The 24652-nt window shown below is 42.1% G+C and overlaps 1 protein-coding gene across 3 annotated transcripts; it reads right to left on the minus strand.

Annotated features, from left to right (window-relative positions):
* Positions 1–472: 472 nt before the first annotated feature.
* On the minus strand, positions 473–24652 carry STAMBP (STAM binding protein). 3 transcript variants are annotated; one of them, XM_027554864.1, is made up of 10 exons: positions 24576–24652; positions 22083–22300; positions 13921–13996; positions 13528–13623; positions 12074–12437; positions 10655–10779; positions 9627–9764; positions 3178–3290; positions 2555–2654; positions 473–1136 (listed from the first exon to the last, which is right to left on the minus strand). In XM_027554864.1, exons 1-10 carry the CDS (start codon positions 24624–24626, stop codon positions 1080–1082), a joined length of 1338 nt encoding a protein of 445 aa, XP_027410665.1. In that variant the 5' UTR covers positions 24627–24652; the 3' UTR covers positions 473–1079. The 3 variants fall into 3 exon arrangements, with proteins under 3 accessions (XP_027410665.1, XP_027410666.1, XP_027410667.1); XM_027554865.1 differs by having other exon boundaries at positions 24502–24613; XM_027554866.1 differs by having other exon boundaries at positions 24256–24613.

Here is a 24652-nt window from a genome sequence, read left to right on the forward strand (position 1 = left end):
CTCAGCTCATAGGAAAAATACAGAATCAGCTACAGCTTCAAACATCTCCCTAGATGTTGCTTGAATCAGAAAGGAATAACCAACACAAAAAGCCAGTAGGGTGTGTTGGCATGGGAATATAATCATTTATTTGGAGTGTAACCTGGTACTCCAAATAAAGGCACTATTACCCTCAGCTGAAAGATTTCAGGGCACAAGGAGGAAGTGAATGGATGACCTACTTGAGACAGCACCAAAAGAACAAAGATGACTTCACACCTCTGGAAGATGGCAAGAGGCAGAATGAAAGGACTGAACAATTTAACGTGAACTGGGGCACACCTGCAATGTTGGCACATCTCAAAGCTCTATTTTTCCCTCACCTTTCCCCAAATAACCAGACCTTTTAGTTAACATTTAGTAAGCACTGTCTGTCTAGACAATGCTTGATCCAACAGATTGTCCTAGAGCACACGTACACACACACAACATATATATATATAAGTTAATTGTTATTTTATTGTAGAAGAAAAAATATCCTGAAATATTTGTTAAATAACAATAATTTCTGACAAAATCATTCTTTAGGGTTATTGAGCCTCACCATCTGGTCAGACATAGCAAGCTGACCTTCAGCCTTATAATAAGCTTCATTAATCTTGCCATAAACCACAGAAAAACCCAAAGATTTTTTAAATGGCTTCCAAACTTCTGCATAGATGCTCTTCATTAGTCCAAAGGTAAACAATAAACAAGTTGGCAAAGAAATTAGAAGGATACATGACAGGGAAAAAATGTTAACAATTGGTGAATCTTGAACAAAGCACATGTGAGTCTTCATTACACAGTTTTTCAACTTAATTTTTTAGTTACAGGCACACTGAAAAGTTGCTTTAGCATGACCATGCTATTTTCCAGATGTGCCTAAAAAACATACTTGATTATTTCTTTTCAAACCAGAAATAGAAAATCAGTTCTCCCCTGGGTGATACTTCCTATTGTTTTAAAAAGCTTCCAGAGCTTTCTGGAAAGTTTAAATTAAGGGGCTACAGTACACTGATATGGTTTTACAATTCTTGGGAGGCGTCTGAGTCAAACTCTCATCGAAGGTCTGTGACGGTCACAGCTCTGTCCACAACAGTCACATGGCTGCAGCTCTGCAAGAGCGAAATAGAAAGAAAGGGGAAGTCCTGGAAAATTCAGAAAAATCATCTTTTAAATGCTTATATACTTAAAATGCTCATTCTGGCTAGTGGTTCCCAGGCTGGCAGCCAGACTGTTACTTAAGTGGCAATTATGGTAAGGGGTCTGGGAATTATTATTTCTACCAATCCAGAATCAATAGCCTGTAGTCTGAATCAATATGGACCTATATATTTCCATTTATTCTTCAAATGTATGTGTATTCTAGAATCATTTATAAAATATACATTTATTTTAAATAACTGCTGAATTAATTGCAGTATGCTGGGTCATTATGTCAACCAGATGATAAAGTACACCTATTCTCACAAGGGGAATACTCCCTCTTCGCATGCGCAAGGGGTCATCCTAACTGAAAGCCTAGGCCTTTCTGGGGGATTGTGCAGTCTCTGTTTCAACATCCTGGTACCTAGCCACTTATTACATTCCAAGGCAGACTTCCCTATTTGTGAGCAAATCTGTCAGAAATTTCTTTCTCGTACTCAGCTGAAAACTGGCACTTTCACAGGGTCTTAAGTTTTGGTTCTGGGAGTCATATGAAATATCTGGGACCTTTTTATACAACAGCTCTTCTAACACTCACAGTCAGTTCTCAGATGCTCCCTGGGGTTCTCTACTAAACATCCCTAGTCTCTTTTACGTGACAAGGCTCTGGAGTCCCTTTTCCACATTGGTTTCTTTTCAGTGAACCCAAAAGAAATAATAATACTTCATGGCCAGCATGGAGTGAGGCAGTACTATCTCATTAGATTTGAGGAGAATACTGCAACATACTTATCAGCAACTACAGCTTTTTATCCACAGCTTTTTACCACTGTGAATTTACCAAAAACCCACAACATTTACCACTTGGGGGAAAAACTTTCTAAGAAGGTCATAAAAATCTCTATTACCTAAAATCAAATTAAAAGCAAAATTCCAAAATTAAATATACTTTACCTATCTTAAATGGCTTTTTTCTTTTGAATTCAAATCTCTTATTAAAATGCATGCTTAGCAACTGATGATGATGAAGGGAAAAACCTAATGTTTAATAAGCAAGCTACTGCACTTGGTACTTTCATTTAATCCTGTCAACAACCTGTAAAAGTATATATTATTATTATCATCATCATCATCTCCATGTATAGGTGAGAAAGCTGAGGCCCAGGAAGGTTAAATAACTTGATCACAACCCTGAAGTAGCGGAGCTAAGACTCAAACCCCTTCCTGTTCCACACTGCTTCCCACACATGTCTTTGTAGGAAGATTCAGAAAAATTAGTGACAGGGCTGATCTTCTGTGTGGGCCGTGAAGGACACTGTGTCGCATCAGCTCTGACTGTGCTCCCTGGTTAAAGCGTAGCTGCAGCTTCCTCCACAGGGATACATACACAGAAGAGGGGTGGGTCCTTGCTGTGGGGATGAAATCCTTTCTGGCGACAGGAAGAAATCTCCTCTAGTCCATGGTCAGTGAGTCTAAAGAATCCAGTTCTGAAATAAGAAAAAGCAGGTCCAGAACCCAGCAAAGGTGTCCCCTCAATCACACACACACTGGGCAGGGCAGAGCTCATTCTGAGACACCTTCAAACGTCTGCTGGCCCGCAGATCTCTTCTCTGGTGAATGAATCAGACAGTGATTCATCACTGCCACCACATCAGTTTTACTGGGAGAATTCATAGTAAATAACAGGGTTTAAAATGAAAAAGTTAATTTTCAGAGATAATCTGTTGGATACTGAAATTCTCTAATCTGACATCAATCTCTTGAAATTCCTACTGCTTCAAGTCAAACACTTCAAATTTCTTACATCCTTTTCTTATAAAAGCACCTACATTATTGCTTGGATACTTTTGTAAACAAGCAGAGTAGGTTTATCAGGCTACAGGACTTAAAAGGAAGACCTTTAGAAAAGCCAATCAAATATCACAATCTATATGTTAGATAGAGAACAAGGTCTTAAGAATGCAGAACATTTCCTCTGAGGCTTTTCCCCTGAACACCCTATGTACTTACTCCTGGAATTTGGGGGAACAAACAATGGCTATCGACTCTGGCAACATCATCTGGTACGAGCAGTGAGTGTGTAGGTCAACACTGGAGAGGAAGGCTGTCTGCGTGGGATGAGTCTGAGAAGAGGGAAAAAAAGCCTCTGAGAATACACAGGCAAGCCCAGCCCATGAAGAAAGTGAAATGTTAGCTGCTCAGTCACGTCCAACTCTTTGCAACCCCATGGACTGCAGCCTGCCAGGCTCCTCTGTCCATGGAATGCTCCAGGCAAGAATACTGGAGTGGGTTGCCATGCCCTTATCCAAGGGATCTTCCTCACCCTGGGATCGAACGTGGATCTCCCACATTGTAGGCAGATTCTTACCATCTGAGCCACCAGGGAAGCCCCCCCATGAAGGAAGGCAGAGCCAAATAATTCTCAATAACTTCCCATGATCTCCTAAAGTTTAAGGTCATTAGCAGCCATGAGGAATATGCCTGAAGTTCCTAATAAGGAATGAACTTCCTTCCCTGCATTGTAAACAAATGTAATTTAACATGAGTATGTGCAGACTCATAATTTCTATTTGACCATCAAGATCTATCTGGCTCCTCACAAGCTCTCTCGACACGATGGAAAGTCACCCATACTGGAATAGATGGTATGTGCTACCCAATACTTCAACCTGGTAGGCGTCAAGGACTTAACAAGCCACAGATGAATGATTCTTCTTCCTGAAAAAGGGGTTTAAAAGTCAGGCACAAGTCAGGGGCTCCATGGGTAAAAGTGGCAAAAGCTGTCCTGTGGGTAAAGCATATCATTCAGGGGTATGAGAGGCAGAGGGTGACTGGGATTTCAGGGGGTGGTTAACCACAAGGACCCTGTCCTATCTGAGAAAAAGACCACGATGTCGAAATTTGAAAGCAATCAGTTAAAGCACCATTTAAATTTCATTCAGTTTATCTCACTTGCTTTCAGTTTTTCAATTTTGTTTCTTTGGCCGTGCTGCATGGCTTGTGGGATTTTAGTTCCTCAACTAGGGAGGGAATCTGGGCCATGGCACTGAAAGCGCCAAGTCCTAACCACTGAAATTCCCCAGTTATTTAATGTTTTATTGAACACTGTCTTTGTATACAAATGAACACTATATAAAGACTTACCTCAGAGGGGGTATGATGTTAGATAATAAGGATGGAAAAAGGAAAGACCAAATATGACTCAAAAAGAACACCAATCTTTACTGACTTAAAAGCACAGAAAATAAATATGCACACTTGACCAGTGTTTTTAACTCTGTTGTGCAAAAATGAAGCTCCCAAGGGAACTTGTCAAAAGCACAAGTTCCTGCACCCCACCCTGGAAATATCCATCCTGAGAAGGAAAAAAATATTTTTTTAAAGCTCATTAAATAATTCTTATGCGTAGCCTCATCCGAGAAGCATGACTGCACAAAACGCTGTGACCAGCTCACTGTGGAAGAAGTCTACAACACAGGAACAAGTTAGCTGAGTGCTGACAGCAAATCCACACACCACGCCTGCACAGGGCAGGAAAGGGCTTCGATGACCACAAGGGAGGAACAGTTTCTACCAATAAGAATACGATCCCATAGGCTTTTAGGAACATGTGGCCTGTGTCAACACCTTTCATCCCATGTTAGAGCTTGAAATTTTAACTGAGAACAAACAAAGTCTACACAAGTTGATGAAGGTCTCCAATCTAAAGTTGGGTTAGCTAGAAAGACGACATAAAGACATATAGCAGGGCCTCAATAAATAACTGAAAACCAAAAAATCTTGTTTGAGGCTCTGCTCCCCTCTAACTACTATGCCTTCACTCCTTCCCGTCACAGTTGAGTTTCTTGAAAAAAAGTTATGCCTACTGTGCTCACATGCTGGAGATAGAGGAAGGCATTTTTATGAAAAAAAAAAAAAAAAAATACACCAAAGGAACAGAAATGAGTGAGAAAAGTGAATGCTGAGGGCAGCCTGGGTGTTCAGATGAGCAGAGTGTCCACAAAGAACAATGCCAGCTAAGACAGGGCTGAGACAAGGTGAAGGAGTGCCTTGAATACTGAGTTGGGGGTTACACGGTAGTTGGCGATAAACATGACCATACAAAGTTTCTGACGAGGGGGGCTTCCTGGTGGCTCAATGGTAAAGAATCTGCCTGCCAATGTAGAAGTAGTGGGTTCAATCTCTGTTTTGGGAAAATCCCACATGCAATTAAGCGCATGCACCAAAACTACTGAGCCTGTGCTGTAGGGCCTGGCAGCCGAAACTGCTAAGCCCGCGTGCTGCTGCAACTACAAGAGACGCCGCCGCGGGAGAAGCCCACGCGCTGCAACCAGCCTGTGGGAGAAGCCACGCGCTGCAACCAGTGGGTAGCCCCTGCTTGCCTCATCTAGAGAAGAGCCTGCACAGCAACGAAGACCCAGCACAGCCAGAAAAAATTCAAAGATTTTGACCAGGAACCTGATTCATAGCTGGCATGGTACAGAAGGAAGAATGGACCTTTTGCATTCTCCTCTTGCCAACTTTAAGATCTGAGCAAACATTACCGTCTGTTTTGGTTTGCTTTTAATCCCAAGTTAGGAAGAAATGGTACAGGAACATCATGGGGGAAAAAAAGCTGGAATACTATCAATTTAAGTTCTAAATTTCTTCCTAGCTAGGCCCTCACTGATATTAAAAATAGTTTTACTCACTTGTGGCTAAGATGTACCTAAAGTCTAAACAGTAATTATTTCCAACTTTGCCTCATCTTGTCCAGTTCTTAAACTCTCCTGCCTCCTCCCGCTGGGCAATGGACCTAGATTTCAACCTCATTGAAAGATCGCCTAAAATGAGTTCCCTCAACATCTCCAATTATAACCTTGAAAATCCCTCTGTAACTTTCTTCCTTCAATTCTGTTGTAGAGGAGTGTTTTCTCCCTAATATGAAGAAGACACCCTCTTTGTACTTTTGACTTAATTCCTTCCTACCTCCAGATTATCTTGTCTCTCCTGTCCTTTTACATCTCATTCACAGGTTCCACTATAGTTCACCCACTCACTGGGCTTAAAAACATGCTCAGACAACTATACACAAGAATGCAGATGAACCTTAAAGACACTGAGCAAAAGAAGCTGAATACAAAAGAATACATATTATATAATTCTATTTAAGTAAAGTTCAAAAGGGCTTCCCTGGTGGCTCATAGGTTCAGGAAGATCTCTGGAGGAGGAAATAGCAAACCACTCCAGTATTCTTGCTAGGAGAAGCCCATGGACAGAAGAGCCTGGCGAGTTACAGCCCATGGGGTCACCAAGAACTGGATGTGGCTGAGCACACACGCACGCATGTGAAGTTCAAACCCAGGAAAAAGCAAGCTATTGAGTTTAGGGACACACAGTAAGGTGGCAAAGCTATAAAGAAAGCAAAGAATTTCAAAAGAAATCAAGAGAGGGATTACCTGTACCAGAGAGGAAGGGTGACTGGGCAGGAGCATGGGGTAGGAGTATGTTTCTGGCAATGCTCTATTTCTTAACCTAGGTAATGTGTACACATATATTTTTGTTTAATGATTCATTAAAGTGTACATTTAGTTTATATAATACTTTCTTATATATATTTCAAATATAAAGGTTTCAAGAAAATCAAAATAAAAACAACACATTTTCACACACTAAACCATAAATCAAGCAAACTTTCTCTCAACCTGGCTATTCCTTAAGCCACTATTCAATCTCTTTCCTTTCCTCTAGTTAGTGCTAAGCTCTTCAAAAAATTAGTGTACATTTCACTATCACCACAACCTCAATACCCATTACTTCTTAAACCTTTTAAAGCTATTCCCACCATTGCCTAAAACCCACTAAACTGAGGTCATCAATGACTCAGCAAGTCCAATCAGCTCATACAAGTACTCAACATCCTGGAGCTCTCCGCAGCATGTGACACAGTGAACATCCTGAAGTTTCTCTCTGAGACATTCCTCCTCCTTTGGTACCTATGCCTCAACACTACCTCACCTTTCTCTGACATCTCTGTGCTGCATGACTAACTACTCCCTATGCTCCCCTAGGTGGCCTGGCCTTCAGCTGCAAGTTAATTTCTTCTTGTTTTCCACCTTCCCCCAGCTCCAAAGCCTCCAAGGTCAGCTTGACATAGAGGTCTCCTGGTTCTCTTTCCCACCTTGACCTTGTTTCCAAGTTCAAATTCCTGATAACTACCTCTACTGATATAATGTCTGGAAAAAGAAAAAAATCAAAGTCAGTCGTGTCCGACTCTTTGCGACCCCATGGATGTAGCCCTCCAGGCTCCTCTGTCCATGGGATTCTCCTGGCAAGAATACAGGAGTGGGTTGCCATTCCCTTCTCCAGGGGACCTTTCTGACTCAGGGATCAAACCCAGGTCTCCCACACTGCAGGCAGATTCTTTACCACCTGAGCCACCAGGGAAGCCCAATGTCTTACCAGTATCTTAAATTCAACATACTCAGAACTGAAGACAACATTTGCCCCACTTCCAAGTAAGTTCTCTTGCTGGAACCTCTGTTTCTCCTTATGAGATGATTGATCACTGCCACTTCCATGAGTCAGGCCTGAAATTTCTAAGTCATCACATTTACTCATCATCCTCTCTGACTCATTCCCCACATCCTCTGAAATCCTACATTTGTCTCTTTTTTTCCCAAATGCACTGCCATCATCCTGGCTCTCTTCATTATTACATTTTAATCATCACATTAACCTCTTAAATGAGCTCCCTGTCTCATCCTACTCACTAAAATGCAGAACTATCCTGCCTGTCCACCCAAAATACTACTCCTAATGTATTATGTGAAAACTTATCTATCACTGTTTCCTGATATGAACTCTAAGCCCCAGAAAACTGGACCACTCAACGCCCCAGGATTCCAGTCTGCCTATTTCACTGTTGTCCCCTCCATATGCAACCCTCCCTTGCCCCGCCCCCCCCCACAAATCTAGTACATCACCCCAGCTGTGATCCTTCCCTCCTCTAAATTCTACAGGGCATCTCTTAAAGCGCCAGGCACATTCTGCTTCACATAAGGAGTTAACGACTTGTCTATATGTCAATCTCCTCTATTAGACTAAAATCAAACCTTACTCAAATTGTATCCCCTGGTGGATAAGACACAGGTTTTCTATCCCCCATGTATCTATAATGGGGGATACACAATAGCAAGTATTTACAAAAGGACAGAGGCACACAGGACTGCCTCACAAGTCAGTGCTTCCCCAGTGCCAATATACAGTATGTGCAATCTTCCCAAATCCAGAAATAAGCTGCCTTGTTTGTGTGGGACCCTGTCACACAATGTAAAAACAGCTTGGTCTATGAGAATGAGGGGTTGAAAAAGAATAAAAAGAAAAATTAAAATGTAATCTTTAGGGATGGAATTATATCTTACCTGAGTATTACTAGAAGACTGTTAGGATATGCAGATACTTAAAAATTTTCTATTTTGATAGCCCTTCGGATTTACATAAAGGTTTACATATAGGTTGTTTTGGGCTTCCCTGGAGGCTCAAATGGTAAAGAATCTGTCTGCAATGCAGGAGACCTGGGTTCGATCCCTGGGTCGGGAAGATCCCCCGGAGAAGGGAACAGCTACCCACTCCACTATTTGCGCCTGAAGAATTCCATGGACAGAGGAACCTGGCAGGCTGCAGTCCGTGGGGTTGCAAAGAGTCAGACACGACTGAGCAACTAACATTTTCACTTTCTTTCATAGGTTGTTTTAAGAAAGATGAAATGCAAGTATCTGAATTAACTTCCTTGGTTCATTTTAAATACTTTGATTTGTACACCTTTCAGGAACATCATTTGTATGAAGTAAGGCATAAACCTCTGTGGTCAAGGCTCACATACACTCTCAGCCAGCATCCTATCAACATTCATGCTCACAGGGAAATTGGGACTTTGGAGGAAGAATTTCATTTCTATTAAAAAATTATTTTGATTAAAAAGTCCTGGGCTTCCCTGGTGGTCCAGTGGAAGAATCTGCCTGCCAATGCAGGGGAGATGGGTTCCATCCCAGATCTGGGAAGACCTGCAGGGCAACTAAGCCTGTGTGCCACAACTACTGAGCCTGAGTGCTGCTACTACTGAAGCCCAGGTGCCCAGTGCCCAGGCTCCGCAAGAGAAGCCACCACAGTGAGAAGTCCATGCACCATAACTAAAGAAAGCCCGTGTGCAGCGATGAAGACCCAGCACAGTCAAAATAAATATATACATTTCTTAAAATATAATAAATCATAACATCTTTTAGAAATGAAAAGCCCCAGAAATCAACACTGGAGTGCAAGCAGGTAAGTATGCTAAGGAAGTCAAGTCTGTACCCAACAGAGGGGAATACAACCATCTAAACAGCCTGGATACAATTCACTCTGCTTCAAGAAAAGAACAAGCAGTGCGTCTGTAACATCATGTGAGATGAACCCCCGGAGGGCTCAGAACTGCTTACATGAATCCAGCCCAGTGTGATGAGACCCTGCTGATCCTGTATGAGGAAAAGCTCTTCTTCATTCTCGGTGTTGCAATAATCAGACCCAGCACTCTGCTTGGGGATGAGAACGTGGGTAATGGTAAATTCGTTCCTCATCTGTCAAATTAGAAAATAGCTCATCACGATTCCGCGGTACGTAGGCAACCCTCTCTGTCACAGCAGTGGAAAGTTAAACTTCCATACAAGCAAAGGCCCTTCTCCCAGCATGAGTCTCCTCCATGAGATGAGTCCCTCAGGTCAGTCTTGCTCACAACTCTTACTGCCCAAGTACACCGCCTGGGGCCCTCTGCAAGGCCAAGATGCCCACAGCCCTGTGCGAATTTCCTGCTGCAGCCAAACAGGTCTGCTCATGAGTCTTAAGAAGCTCTGGGTATGGTACTGTTTCTCTTCCTTTATTCATGTCTAGAGGAGTTTCCTTTTACTATTTCTCTAAGCCCTTCCCAACCTTTAAGGCTCAGTTTAAGTCTATTCCACTTTACTCATTTATCTATTCAGCAGTTAGTAATGAGTTCTTTAAGCACCTCCATTTAATGATCCTTCTTTCCCCATAATTCCTAGTACTTTTATTATACGTGCTAGTCAGCAAACTATCTTTTGGTGTATATCTCCCATCTCTCTAAAGCGCCTGGGTACCTTTTGTGGACAGATGCTATCTGCCTTACATATTTATATTCTGATGATCTACCATAAAGCAGGTGTTCAAAAGCTGAACAAGGGATCTTCCTACCAAGTTTAGAATTAAGCATTTCTTATCACCAGCATTAAAATACTCAGTTAAATTCAATTAATTAATTGATTAATCAGAATTAACCAAATCCAGGGCTACTAAATTCAAGGTGACACTGCATTTTGCTGCCATGGCTCCTTCAGCAGAGGGATCTGTACAAAGAGTAACTGACCCTGGATATCTCTCTGAAAGTCACAGGAGGCCAAGGGTGAAGAAACAGTCTAGGCTCTAGAAAGCATTTTTTTTTTTTTTTTTTTACCAGTTTTCCACAGAGAATTCCACATGTCTCCACTCCCCGGGTAGTGTTGGCACCGGCCAACTGGAGAAACTGTGGGCAGAGCTTCCCGGGCACCACCACGTGGCGCAATCCATCGATTGTAGGAGCTGTAAAGGAGAGACAAAAAAAATCTAAGACCTCCCCAAGCTGACCTCAGAGTTGGCAGCCCTAGGAGAGCAATGCCAAATCACTGGGGTCCCCCCAACTGCAGGCAGTAAGTGGGGATCTCATCCTAATGGCACAAGAGAAAGGGCTGCAAAGGCTCTTCTCCAACCTCTGACCACAGCCACTGGGAGTAGGTTGTTTCAAGAAAAGAGAAGAGGCTTTAATCATTCAAGTGAAGACAAAGAGAAACTACTACTTAAGTTTCTGAGTTTCTACTATTATTCAGGAATAATAGTGAGAGGCAACCCTGCTAAGTACATGGGGAGAAATCCTGAAAGCTTCAGAGTCTAACACCTCTTGCCCACTCTTACCTTGTCCTTTTAAGTAGATCTTCTACAAAGCTGAATTCCTTACATGACTACTTGAAAGACAATTCCTAACAAAAAGATCTATTCTAATCATCAAGGCATACTCATCATTTGGCTGCTACTGTTATTTTCTCGGGTAACTATTCATTGGTGAGAGAAGGAAAGACTCAATAGTTTTTATGGCTAGACTGAATTACCACTAAGGCAATGGCACCCCACTCCAGTACTCTTGCCTGGAGAATCCCATGGACGGAGAAGCCTGGTGGGCTGCAGTCCATGGGGTCGCTGAGAGTTGGACATGACTGAGCGACTTCACTTTCACTTTTCACTTTCACGCATTGGAGAAGGAAATGGCAACCCACTCCAGTGTTCTTGCCTGGAGAATCCCAGGGACAGGGGAGCCTGGTGGGCTGCCGTCTATGGGGTGGCACAGGGTCGGACACAACTGAAGCGACTTAGCAGCAGCAGCACACAGAATAGTTACCTTGACTAAGTTCCTTACCAATTAGGAATATTTGCGAGGCAAACACAGTTCAGTAGCTTTTATTTTTAAGTCAGTTGTTGAATTTTAAAGTGTTACTATAAATCTCAAATTTCCTTTGCAAAAGGTTAACAGTGGTCTCTAGTTCACTGAACATGTCAAATCTCTATATAACCCTTAAAAGCTGAGAGTGAGTCTGACTTTCAAGGATTTTATTAGCGCTTCAGAAAATCAACCTAGCCCAGGTAAATTATATGGCTTAAGCAAAGGCCACTTTATAATACAGCTGTCATAGAACACAGTATGATAATATTGATCGAATGGATTTCTATGACCAGAGCCTAATGAGCGGGATCACGGAGGTAGTCGTCCGCTGAATCCCTTGGAATGACGCCCTTTTTGGCTGCAGCTGAGACGGAAGAGGATTCGAGCGAATGAATTCACTACCTTCCAAGTTGTTCAGTGCTCCAGGTTTCAAGGATCTGTCCACCACCGGTGGCTTGGCAAGCCTCACAGCTGCATTACAGTCTGAAGGCTGTGTGGGTATAGCAGGCACCGTGGGGAACACATCTAGGGAGGGCGTCTCCAAGTCAGGCACCAGTGGGCCCCCCAGGCCAGGGTCCACCTTCCCAAACTCCTGCACAATCTTCAGTCGTTCCTTTTCTAGCTCCTGGTTCCGGATCATCTCCTCGAAGGCATGGAACTGCTCCTGCTCCAACTGCTGCTGCTTCTGCTGGGCCACCCTCCGTCTTTCCTTTTCCAGCTCTTCCTGCATGGCTACATTTCGGGCAAATTCTTCCGCTTCCTTCTTCTACAAAGCACAAATAGGAGTTAACAATAACACTTTACACTCAAGTAACTTCACACCTTAGGAGGACAAAGCTTTTTAGCAGGGAGACTGCCCCCAAATGTTCTGGCCTGATTTCCAAACACAGAATCCAGGCTTCCCTCAGTGCCTCTACACCCATAGGACAGTTACCCCTAATGGATCTAACCACCGTACCCCTATTCTTCAAGGACAGTTAAAGTCCTAATCCTCTCAGTACCCTTTCCCAATAACTCTAACTAATGCATTTTCTTCTTTACCAAAATCTCAATGCAGCATATTGCCCGTACATGCATATCATACAGAATTTTAGTCTCTAAGTGTGCCACGTATACATTCTGTATCCCAAGTAGGGCTGCGAAAAGGAACCAGATCCCAACTTACAAACGCCATGTAGGGGTCTGTATTGAATTTTAACCCTGAATGAAGCCTCTGGAATTCTTCTGGTGATTAGTAAAATACAGAGTGACATTTTAAACTATAAGAACCATCAAGTAATAGCTTCCTTCATGAAGATTTTCACTCATTAGGTACCTTAGAAATATACAGCTGTTTTCCTCTCAGCTGATTTTCAACATCAGAGTCCAGAATAGAGTTCAGGAGAGTGTACAAAAGAATGCGAAATGCTTGCAGTGTGTGTTCCCGGCTGACAGACCAGTGACCCTGCCTCAGAGTTTCTCACGTGTTTTAACTGACTCTTCCTAACAAGAAGTCATTGAAAATATTAACAGCTTTATAAACAGGTATAATCTGTTTTGGATATAATCAAATGTGAATCAAATCCCCAAATTCTCTGATCTAAAAACCCTATACTTTAGTGAGAACTTTCTTTGTTCTTAGGTTCTAGCTCTAGATGTAACAGGCAAGCAATAGATTTTCTGTCCCTCAAGTCATCCTCTTAGATAAAGGGGTTAATCTGTATTAGAATCCTCAGCCTCAACACTTTTTTCTGGATTTTGCTAAAAATATAAAATATCACAATGAAATCAAAAGATCCGCTGAAATACCTACTAGATTCCTAGAACACAGCCTAAGAAGCCAAAACAATTTCCTTTTTTTGCTAATACATACTCACTTTTTCTTCATTATATTCTAAATATTCTTTGGTATATCGTTTTAACAGTTCTGCCTTCAGTTCTTCTGCTTTGGGAAATGCAATCTCCTTTAATTTCTGGGATACAAAATCAAAATCTGAGAGTTAGGACAATGGTCGCCAATTAAGTAGAAAAGTAAAAAGACTTAAGTCAAGTTGGCAATGGCAACACCACTTCTAAAAACATTTAAATAATGTAATTTAAATTACCCCTGCCATACTGTACCTGGTATTTTGTAACTTATCTACTGAAATGGCCTTATCTCCTATTTGCAGGATTTGACATTCAGATGCAGACTCTGCTTCTTATGTCTGGAAGTTAGTCTGTGCCTCTTTGAAGCTTTTAGATGGGCAAGAGTGAAAGTGAAGACCCACCTTTACTGTGTCTTTCTTTTCAGGAATGACAGCTGATTTGTAATCTCGATGCTTTGGTAGTTTCTCAATAAAGAGCCTAAGGGGACAGAACAGATTGATGGTGATGCAAAGAAGACATGCAAATGCCCAGAAGACTCTGAAGCAGTGCAACTCCCTTACCCTGTAGGGGCTATCCGACAGGTTTCCAGGTACGCACAGGTAACAGGCCCCCTCCCCCACTCACCCTCAGCCCCATAAAGAGCCACAGAATTGCTCTTCTCCCAACTCAGGCGTTCAGCAGCACGAGACGCCCACAACAAAAACTATGGAGGGGAGAAAATCCTAGCCTGTGCCCAAAAATACGCCTCCAAAGAAATTCTTTTCTGGTTGTGACAGTAACAGGCTTCCAAAGGAAAAGCCCTCTGTCACAAAGCATTCTTCAGTGAACAGTCTGGCAGCCAAAGGCAGGAGGCTAAGAGAAAACCCACGTTCTATTACTACTCCTAGCTCTGTGTGATCTTTGCTGTTGGCTTATTTTCTTTGGGATTCATGTTCCTTTGTAGAATCATCCTCGCACCAGATTAAGCACTGGGATGCTCAGAGAGTATATGTGTTATATGTGAACATTACATGTGTAATGTGTAATATGTGCACATGTGCATTATGTTTGATATGTGCATTATGGTCTCCGATGAAATCTGCTTAGAGAAACGTAAGTGCTAGATTTCCTCTTTCAGTTCTTGTCCTTGACTGTAAAGCTCAGTGGGAAAAATAAACTGAATCAATTCATGAGCTCTAACATTTATGATGTCTACTTAAGAATGGTGAAAACAAACAGAAGTTCAGTAACTTGTCACAGCCAGAAGTGGAGGGCTCAGAATGCCAGATTCCAGATTCTGCTTATAAGTATATATAGTAACACAGGAAGTATATACAGAAGCTAACAAAAGGAGAGGGCAGGGGAAATAGAGTGCATGAGGCAGGAGTGGGAGTGAAAAATCTATATACCTTTTTTAAAAAAATTATTTTCATTTTGAACCATGTAATGAAAACTAGTTCATGAAGGATTTCCCTGGTGGTAGTTAGGAATCCGCCTGCCAATGCAGGGGACATGGGTTTGATCCCTGGTCTAAGATCCCACATGCTGTGGAGCTACTAAGCCTATGAACCACAATTACTGAGCTTGTACTTTCCAACAAGAGAAACCACTGCAGTGAGAAGACTGCACCGCAACCAGAGAGTAGCCTGTGCACAGCAATGAAGACCCAGCACAGTCAAAATAAATAAATAAATAAAATGAGTTTATAAAACTTCCAGACCTGAACATGAACACCTTTCTCGTGTTTCAGTAACTGTAGTCAATTTTCTGAATGGGGGCATATGGGCAGAAGGGTCTCCTGAAAACAGAATGAGTAACACAACCCACTGCCCACACTGGAGGCAAGAAAGCTTAATGGTTGGGAGGGCAGGCTCTGGAGCCACCCTGCTTAGGTTCAAATCCTGGTTTTAGCCACTTATCTACCAGCTGTGTGGCCTCCAGCACCATCCCTCAGTTGCTCTCTCTCTATAAATTATACACACAGAGACAAACTAGTACTACCTGAAACGGTTGCTATGATACCAAACAGAGTTTAAAAATAAATAAAGTGCTGAGCACAGTGCCTAGCGCATAGCCAACATCTGCTATATATACGATTGTTTTTACTATCATAATAAATAAAGATGTGAGCAAGAAAAAGAGAGGAAGATGTTAACACCAGGGTTAGAAGTTTTCCAGGCAGAGAATAGCTGTGGCCCAGAGGTATACTGTTCTCTGGGTTGTATCTGGTTGCAGTTCAGAGAGAGGAGCTGTACAAAAGCAAACAAAGATGCACTGGCAAAACACAAACGAAACAATCCAAAAGAACAAAAGGAAAAAATATGCATAAAAGTAAATAAAAGAGGGAAATAATTAAGAAAAATGGTACTCAATTTTACTTATAAATGAAAGAAATTCAAGTTAAGATGAGCTATCATTTCTCATCTATCAGATTGGCAAAGGCTAAAACTGGATTGCAATCAGTGTAGGTAAAGGCACAGAGAAATAGGTGTCCTTTCACACTCCTAGCAGGACAGGAATTTGATAATACCTTTTTCCTTAGGGGAGGAAGGGGTGTAGGAGACAAGTATTCAAAATTTAAAATGTGTATACCATTTAAGCTCACAATTCCATCTCTGTGAATTTATCCTACAATAGTACAAAAATATATGAATAAGATTATTCAATTAGCATTGTTCATAAAAGAAAGACAAACTGAAAACCTAAATGGCCATCAGTAGGGGATTACTTCATAAATTATGGTAGACCCAAATGTGGAAAAACAATATAATCATTCGCTCTTTCATTCAAAAAACATTTATTGAGCATCTGCGATGGGGTCAGGCATTATTATAAAGGCTGGGGACTTGGCAGTGAATGTCACAAATTCCTCCCCACCAGAGTATACATGACAGGGGGTAAGAGACAATAAACCAAACAAAGAGTACACAGATAATCAGTGCTGGGAAAGGCACTAACAGGGAAGGGGAATAAGTGACATGGAAGGGATGGAGATTTTAGGTAGCGCAGCTAAGGAAGGCATCACTGAGAAGGCAACATTTAAGTAAGGACTGGAAGAGCGAGCCATGAAGATATCTAGGATAAGACTGCTCCAGGTAGAAGAAACACCCCTAAAGCAGAATGAGATGATGGATCAGTGTCCTGATATGTAAAGATACAACTGTTAAGAAAGCAAGCTGTGGAGAAGACTATGTTGTATGATCTCATTCAGGTACCAAGGAAAAAGGATAAAGACATGAGCCCAGGTGCTTGCATGGGGATATTTTCTTAATAAATACACAAGAAATAGAACATGGTTACCTCTGGTGGATGGGCATTTTCTTTTCACTTTAATATTTCCCTTGCTGTGTGGTTTGAAAACAAACTGTTTTAATCATGAAAACATATTAATTTTGTGTAAAAATAATTTAAAAAGTCAAAAAGAAATTCTATAACGTGGATGCATTAAGGGCTCTAATTTCTTCCAATCTGAAAAGTTAGTGAGCAAAGCGAGCATGATCACAGAGGAAAACCCTCTTCAGTCCATAAGCCCCAATCCTGGGGGGAAACATTTTCAACGCAGGTGACAGACCATTTTCAGAAAGCAGGTTTGTGTTGTAAGAGGCTCACACAGCAGACAGGATTGCCTAAGGCCTCTGTAACTCTTTTCGATGTAGCCTAGTCAATGACCATAAAAAGCTGTGAAAGAATCCACTGCCTGGATTACTGTCTGTGCTCACCATGAAAATATGTACTGATTTAATATGTTGAGGATCCTTCTTCTATACTGGGGTCTGCAAAAGGAAAAGCATTCCTACAGTAAGGAAAACCTCTGAGGAGGGAAATGTGCTTGAGATCATTAAGATGCCTAAACTGATTGAGGGAAAAAAATATACCCTTTAAAATCTTGAATTAAAGTATCCACAAAAGGTCTAGAACAATGACTCAGTAGTGGGGGAGCGAAGCAGAGGAGTGGTGAAATAGAGGCCTACCCTCCTCTCTCCTCCTCAGTGTAATAATTGCCAAAGTGAGCTCTTGTTAACTGACAGGAACATACCAAGTAAAGTGTGGTAGAAAAACAGAGCAAGAATACTGAGCTAGAAGGTTTTTTTTGCAACTCCTAGGACTTGTCAGCTCACAGAATCAAGAGTTAGGGTCTTGAAGATATCTGCAAGAAAAATAAATGTAGCTATATTTGTTGATTCAGGTCAAGCCAATCCAACAACGTCCCAAATTAAAACCCAAATCTAACAAGTTAAGTAATACATTTTCCCCTCCTCTCACTTGACTCTCCTCCAGGCCAAGTTCATCCCGTTAAATGGTCCTATAAGCAGTACACCACATATAGGGACAGGCTCCCTTTACCAGTCTTGTTAACACTGATATTCATATCACTCAATGTAATAACAAGGCACAGAAAAAAAATCAACTGAAGTTTCTGTGTACTATTAATCCTACTCCTACTCCCTCTGGCCTATTTAGGAGTTTATTTCTATGCTCAATCTCTTTTCTGTACCATTAGCCTCTCCTACTCCACAGTATCCTTTCCAAAAGATATGCTCTAGCATCTCCCACCTGAAAACAGACACAAACACATTCATGTACTCTGTGTCCCCCTTCAGTTATTTCAATTTTCCACTTTACTTCTGGTCCAACTTCTCCAAAGAGCTGTCTATGCTAGGGCTTGGCAAACTATGGCCAGTGGGGCAAATCTAGCTCGCCATCTGTTTTTGTAAATGAAGTTTCATTGGAACACAGCCTCACTCATTCATTCATGTATTATCTATGACTTGCTTTCACACTATAAAGCAGAGGTTGTGACAGAGACCAACTTGCCTGTGAAGCCAAAAATATCTACCATCAGGTCCTTTTACAGGAAAAGTTTGCCAGTCTCGGAACTATACTCATCGCCCATTCCCCTTTCGACCCACATCAGTGAAACTGCTTACCAAGATTACCAATCACATCATGACATCAAATCCCTGCCCACCTGACACAGTGCCCATTGTCCTGCAGTTACTTACTTCTTTTGGCTCCCATGACAAAGTGATGGATTTCCTCCTATCTCTCAAAACTTCCTTCCAAGTTTCCTCTACTGGCCTTCCCTTCACTAACCAACCTTGGGGCTCTCTCCTAAGTTCCTTTTCTTCTCATTCTACAGTCTCATAATCAAAGTCTCTTTTCCTTTAATACACCACGGATCCTTCCGGCCTCTAATGAAGCCTATGGACTCTTCTCGAAATAATTTTTTAAAGATGTAATATAAATAATGAAAGATTACAAAAAGCCCCATTCTACTCTAACAGTTTTCAAAATATTAAAAAATGATGAAATGTGCTTACTTATTGATGCATTGTTAATGCATTAAAAAACAAGATCTAGTTGTGGGTTTAAGAACTGTACTATAATTCTGAAGTAGTGATAAGTATAAATGTTATTTTGAGACCTACTGGACAATCATAATATGAAAATATCTTGATTTCTGTTGGTGACAAAACTACAAATATTAATAATACTGTGGTTTGAGCCTATATCTAAAATTAAAGGAAGTACTAAATTTCAGCTACACATTAGTAAAAATAAGAAAAGTTTTTCCCAACCAAGTTCATGGACACTGAATTCTATCAACAAATCCCTGTGGGTTCCTGGACCCTAGATTAAGAACCAGTGCACTAGATGGTCTCAGCATCCTTATGGCTTCAGGACCAACTATATGTTGAGGACTCCTGAACTTGTTGCTCCAACAGAGACCTCTCCTCTGAGTTCAGACTGCTACACTCAACCTCCTACTGGACATCACTACTTGGATATCTCATAGATAACTTAAACTTAACACCTTAACATGAACTCTTTGTCTTCCCACTACCCAACAACCCCCTTTGACACCACTCTCCCCCATCTCAATAAATGGACTGGCAAATCCTAAGTTACTCAAGGCAAAATGAGGTCAACTTTGATATCATCTTCTTTCCAAAATTATGAGTAAGTCTCATGGACTCTATCTCCAGAAAACAAAATCCATCTACTCTTTTCCAGGCTACCATGTTCTTTCAAGCCACCAGCCTTTCTCTTGAACTGCTGTTAAGAGTTTCCTAACTAATCTCACTGCCTTCTCTTAACACTCCCTCCACCAGCTACCATATGGCAGCCAAAATTTATATTTCTAAAACATAAATAAGATTAGGTCACAGCCTCACTTAAAACTTTTCAGTGGCTTTCTATTACTCTCAAGATAAAATGTAAACTCTTTACTGTGGCCAATAAGATCCTCCATGATTTGGCCCCGTCTACCTCTCCAACTTCATCTGAGGTCATTCTCTCTCTTCATTTGCTACACTCCGAACACAATGATCTTTAATCCTCAGAACACACTAAGGTCTTTCCTACCTGAGACCTTCTGAATACACAGTACTATCTGTTTTAAACGCTCTGCTTTATGCTTTTGGAATGACCAACTCTATGGCACCCTTCAAGTCTCAGTTTAAATCTTACATTCTCAGATAGATGTTACTCTATTTAATTAGATATCCATGGCTATTTTCTATCACAGCACTTTCTCTGCTGCTCCCCTATTTTGTTACCATATATTTCTTTGTTTACCTGTATGCTGTCTTCTCCCATAATGAGAATAAGGGCAAGGGCCATTTTATTTACTATGTACGTAGGACTTACTGCAGTGTCAAGTAGATAGAAGATATACACAATATATATTTGCTGAATGAATACGATCCTCACCCTTCAAGCACTTTCTATGTGGAACAACAAGACCCAGAAGGCCCTCAGAAAACACCTGGTAGAGTGATTCCATGATTCTCCTGCACTTACTCAACTATAATTTCCCAAAGGAACTGTGCCCCTCATTCTGAGAGAGCTATCTACAAGATTACTGGAAATATACTAGTTCCACCAGCAGCAGAGTAAATGAAGAGGAGGACAGTAGCCAAAGAAATATCTCGGGAAAATAAATTTTGTGCCCATTGTGCCTAGGAATGAGAAATTCCTAATAGCAAAGAGAGGGAGAAATGTAACTATGATTCTATGAACTTTATGAAACCACAGCACTCCCTTTGTTCCATTCTAAAATTACAATATGAATTCTAGGCAATCCACTCTTACACCTTCTTTAGAGTACTGGCTCTCAACTGGGGCAGTTTTCCCTCTCAGAAAGCATTAGTGATATCTGGAGACATTCTGGGTTGTCACAACTTGGAGATAAGGGGTTCTACTGGCATCTAGTGAGTAGAAAGACCAAAGATGCTACTAAACACACCACAATGCACAGGCCACTCCTGTGCAACAAAGTATTGTTCAACCCAAAATGTCACTAACACCAAAGTTGACAAACACTGCTTTACAGCAGTATGTGATCAAAAACTTAATATAATTAATATGCATCCATCACCTCTAGAAGAACATATAAGAAACTAATAAGGGTGCCAGCCTCTGGGGAGGGGAACTAAAGGTTTGGGGGAAAAGAGGAGTGGTAGGGAAATTTAGTTTTTAAATATATATACCCTTTCGTGCCTTCTGAATTCTGCACTACATGCACGTTACCCATTCAAAAAACAATAAAAAATAAGCCCAAATTAGTGTGTCCCCAGACTATAATCTCAAAAGACTACCTTCAATTCAAGAAACAGCACCAAAAAGAAAACAAAAAGAACAGGCCTTATGCTGTAGAATGAATCCTGAATTAAGAGCTGGAAAATGCAGGTTTTGCCACTGCAAATTGTGGAATAAAACCTACCATTGAACCTGGAGGGTGTTTCCTCATATGCAGAATGGAAGGATGATGTGCCCTACACAGTGCACACAGAACCGTAAAGATCAAATGACATAAATGCAGGTGAAATGTTCTATGAACTATTTAAGAGCTATACAAATACACTGAAATTATTATTACCTTAAGGTCCTACTATTATGAAAGGACAAGACTAGAAATTACAAATGAGATCTTTTAACATTATTATTCCCTTCCTAAATTACACATCTTTTCCAAAGTCACTGGGACTTTAGCAATTGTTCCTGTTAACTGAAATCTTCAATTCATGCTGCAAGAGGCTAAGCAACTCAAGGGAAAGGTCTTATGATGAGCTATACAAACTGTAGGTGGTCGGTACTTATTTAATGATTTACACGATTATGATAAAGGTTAAGAAAAAACTCTTTCCCGAGACACTCAATTTGCTACAAAATAAGTAGAGGTGAGGAATTTTGGCTCTGCTAAACCTCAACAATAACCCTCTGACTGGCTGCCTTAATAGAGAGGGGACAGGAAAAATCCTTCATCAATACAAAACATGTATAGTTTAAACACCAACTCTCTTGCCTAACAGCTGGGCCATGTGGGCACAGCCCAAAGAGCTAGGTCTCTTACTCATGAAATTACTGAGTCATGAAAACAACATTTTCAGTACCCAGTACCCATGTCTTTGAATGTCAAGAACAGCTAATATGTAGGAGCTGCCAGCAAAAATGATTAATGATAATGACGTTGTAAAGTTCTCTGGTTTTAGCAATTCTGAGCAGAAATAAATGAGCACAAGAGCACCATGAGTGGGGTATCAGTCACCAGAAAAGAAAAAGGAAACCGGAGGTGTCTTACGTGATATACTTGTTATAGAGGATGAAGGCATATTCGATGTTGCCTTCCTCACAGTAAACAGACGCCATCCGGATAATCTCCACTCCGGAGCGGAAGTACCGGCGGGGTGGAATGTCTTCATTTATCTCCACGGCGCTGCCCCTGTGGGACAGGGCCCTCACCCGGTCTTCGGGTGGGAGGCTCACATCTCCATGGTCAGACATGAGGACCAAGAAGTCCTGAAACAAACAAAAGATGGCATCAATACCAAGGCCCCCGTCACTTCGGCACAGGTGTACATCTCAACAAACCTCTTCCTTACAAAGAAATTGAGAAAAACACCACATACTGTTGCTCATATTAACTAAGGTCTCTTTCCCACAAGAAGCCTGAGACCCTCAAGGAAGCCCATTTCACAAGGATGAAAGGACTGCCAGACTCAGAAACCCACAATGCCTGTGGCATGATTAGGTGCTACAAAGGGTATAACAATAATGAGCCACAAGGGGTTCAGTTCTCTTTTCATGCTAATCATCCCCTGTCATTAGGAGGCCCTGACCTCGGCACCATAAAAAGAGGGACAGTATCTTGTATTTTTTCCATTATCTCTCCTCCCAGCTACCCACTTCCACCCACCCCAGTATCTGACAGAGAACACTCAATGACATTTCCTGATGATTGTTAACTGACTTTAAGTTGATCATTTAACCTGAGAGTAACAGACTTTGTCTACAACTTTTCGAACTTTAGCACAAGGTTAGTGAGGGGAAATGGTGTGGGGATGAATATTTATAATCCTGACTCTGCTCATAAAATCACTAGTCCAGTCAATGTACAACATCATCATTTCAGGGTAAGGAATTCAGATCTAGAAAACAGTTTACTCAAATCTATCTTCGAAGACTAAGTAAGTACTCCTTGAATAACAGAAGGACATGAAGGTAACTTGAAAGGCAAAACCCAAACCAACAATAACAACAAAAACAACCCGGGAGTCTCCCCTCCCTGGGTCTCAGATTGCAGTCATTCTACAATCTTTCCTGATACTGTTGCTGTTAGATTCTTTCTTCCAGTCAGATATCACTCTACATCACTTCCAGAAAGATTCTGGGTATTTGATGTATACTGAATTACAGCACACCCCCTACTCCAGTATTCTTGCCTGGAGAATCCCATGGACAAAAGGAGCCTGGTGGGCTGTAGTCTACAGGGTCACAAAGTGGGACATGACTGAAGCGACACAGCACAGCCAGCATGCTGTAGAACATACAAGCTACAGCAGATTTTGGAATTCAAGGCCCTGTGTCAACTGGCCCCATTTGGTCCTTTTAAACCTTACTCACTTTGTCCTTTTAAACCTCACTCATTGCCAACAGAGACCTTTTGCTTCAGTCAGGATTCTTATCTGCCCAGAAATCCTCATATTTGTTTCATTTGTCTACCCACTCTTGTTTTCCATTCCAAGCACTCCCTCAAAGATGATTTTCTCCAGGTCAACTCTATCACTCGGTCACACTTCCTCCACCAAGCTTTTTCTCAAACACCCTGCTGCTGCTGCTGCTAAGTCGCTTCAGTCGTGTCCGACTCTGTGCGGTCCCATAGATGGCAGCCCACCAGGCTCCCCCATCCCTGGGATTCTCTAGGCAAGAGTACTGGAGTGGGTTGCCATTTCCTTCTCCAATGCGTGAAAGTGAAAAGTGAAAGTGAAGTCGCTCAGCCGTGTTCGACTCTTAACAACCCCATGGACTGCAGCCTACCAGGCTCCTCCGCCTATGGGATTCCCCAGGCAAGAGTACTGGAGTGGGGTGCCATTGCCTTCTCCGTCAAACACCCTAAGGGTACAAAAATTGTGGGGACTACCAGGGATGTAGAGGCATTCCACCTTCTGTGGGAGTCTTTTCAGGGGCTCAAGAAGCCACTAGCAAATCTAAAACCTCCCCAAGTTAACTAATTAGTAAACTCAGCGCAGAGCCCATCAAAGCTAACTGAGGCAGGAGAAGCTTGTTGCTCTTTATCACCTCTCGGGAGAGGATTTTTTGGTCGAGAATGGAACCCCTTCCCAAGGCCAGCAAGTGCTACCCCACACAAGGCTGAGCAACACTCCAAAGAGGAGATGTAGCGTCGGCAAATAAGAGGGGAAAGTGGCGGAAAAAACCGAGGCGGGGGAAGATGACTGGGAGGCGAAAGGAAGTACCAGGAATGAGCGAAGGGGGCGTTTACAGCGGAGAAGGATCCACTGACAACTGCTTGAGGCCTTCTCGAAGGCACTCAAGCCCAAGTTGTCAACACCGGGCAAAATTATTGAAGGCTTTCGCGTCTATCGCGTGCGGTAGGAGGGGACGCGCTGGGCTAGGCTGGGGACCGGAGCCGTCAGGGGCCGCGCGCGCGACAGGCCGGGCAGGGGGCGCAGGGAGGAGAAGGCTGCAGGCCCCACACTCACGGTGGCCGCTCCCCGTCAGACTCCGATCACGCTCAGCGGCAGGGCCCCACCACACTGCTGGGACCCTTGCCCACCTGTCCCCCGCGGACGACTCTCGGCGCTTCCGAAAACGTCACGTCCGGCATCCGCCCCGCCCCGCCCCCTCCCTCTG

The sequence above is a fragment of the Bos indicus x Bos taurus genome, chromosome 11 (genome assembly GCF_003369695.1).
Source record: "Bos indicus x Bos taurus breed Angus x Brahman F1 hybrid chromosome 11, Bos_hybrid_MaternalHap_v2.0, whole genome shotgun sequence".
Classification (NCBI taxonomy): domain Eukaryota; kingdom Metazoa; phylum Chordata; class Mammalia; order Artiodactyla; family Bovidae; genus Bos; species Bos indicus x Bos taurus.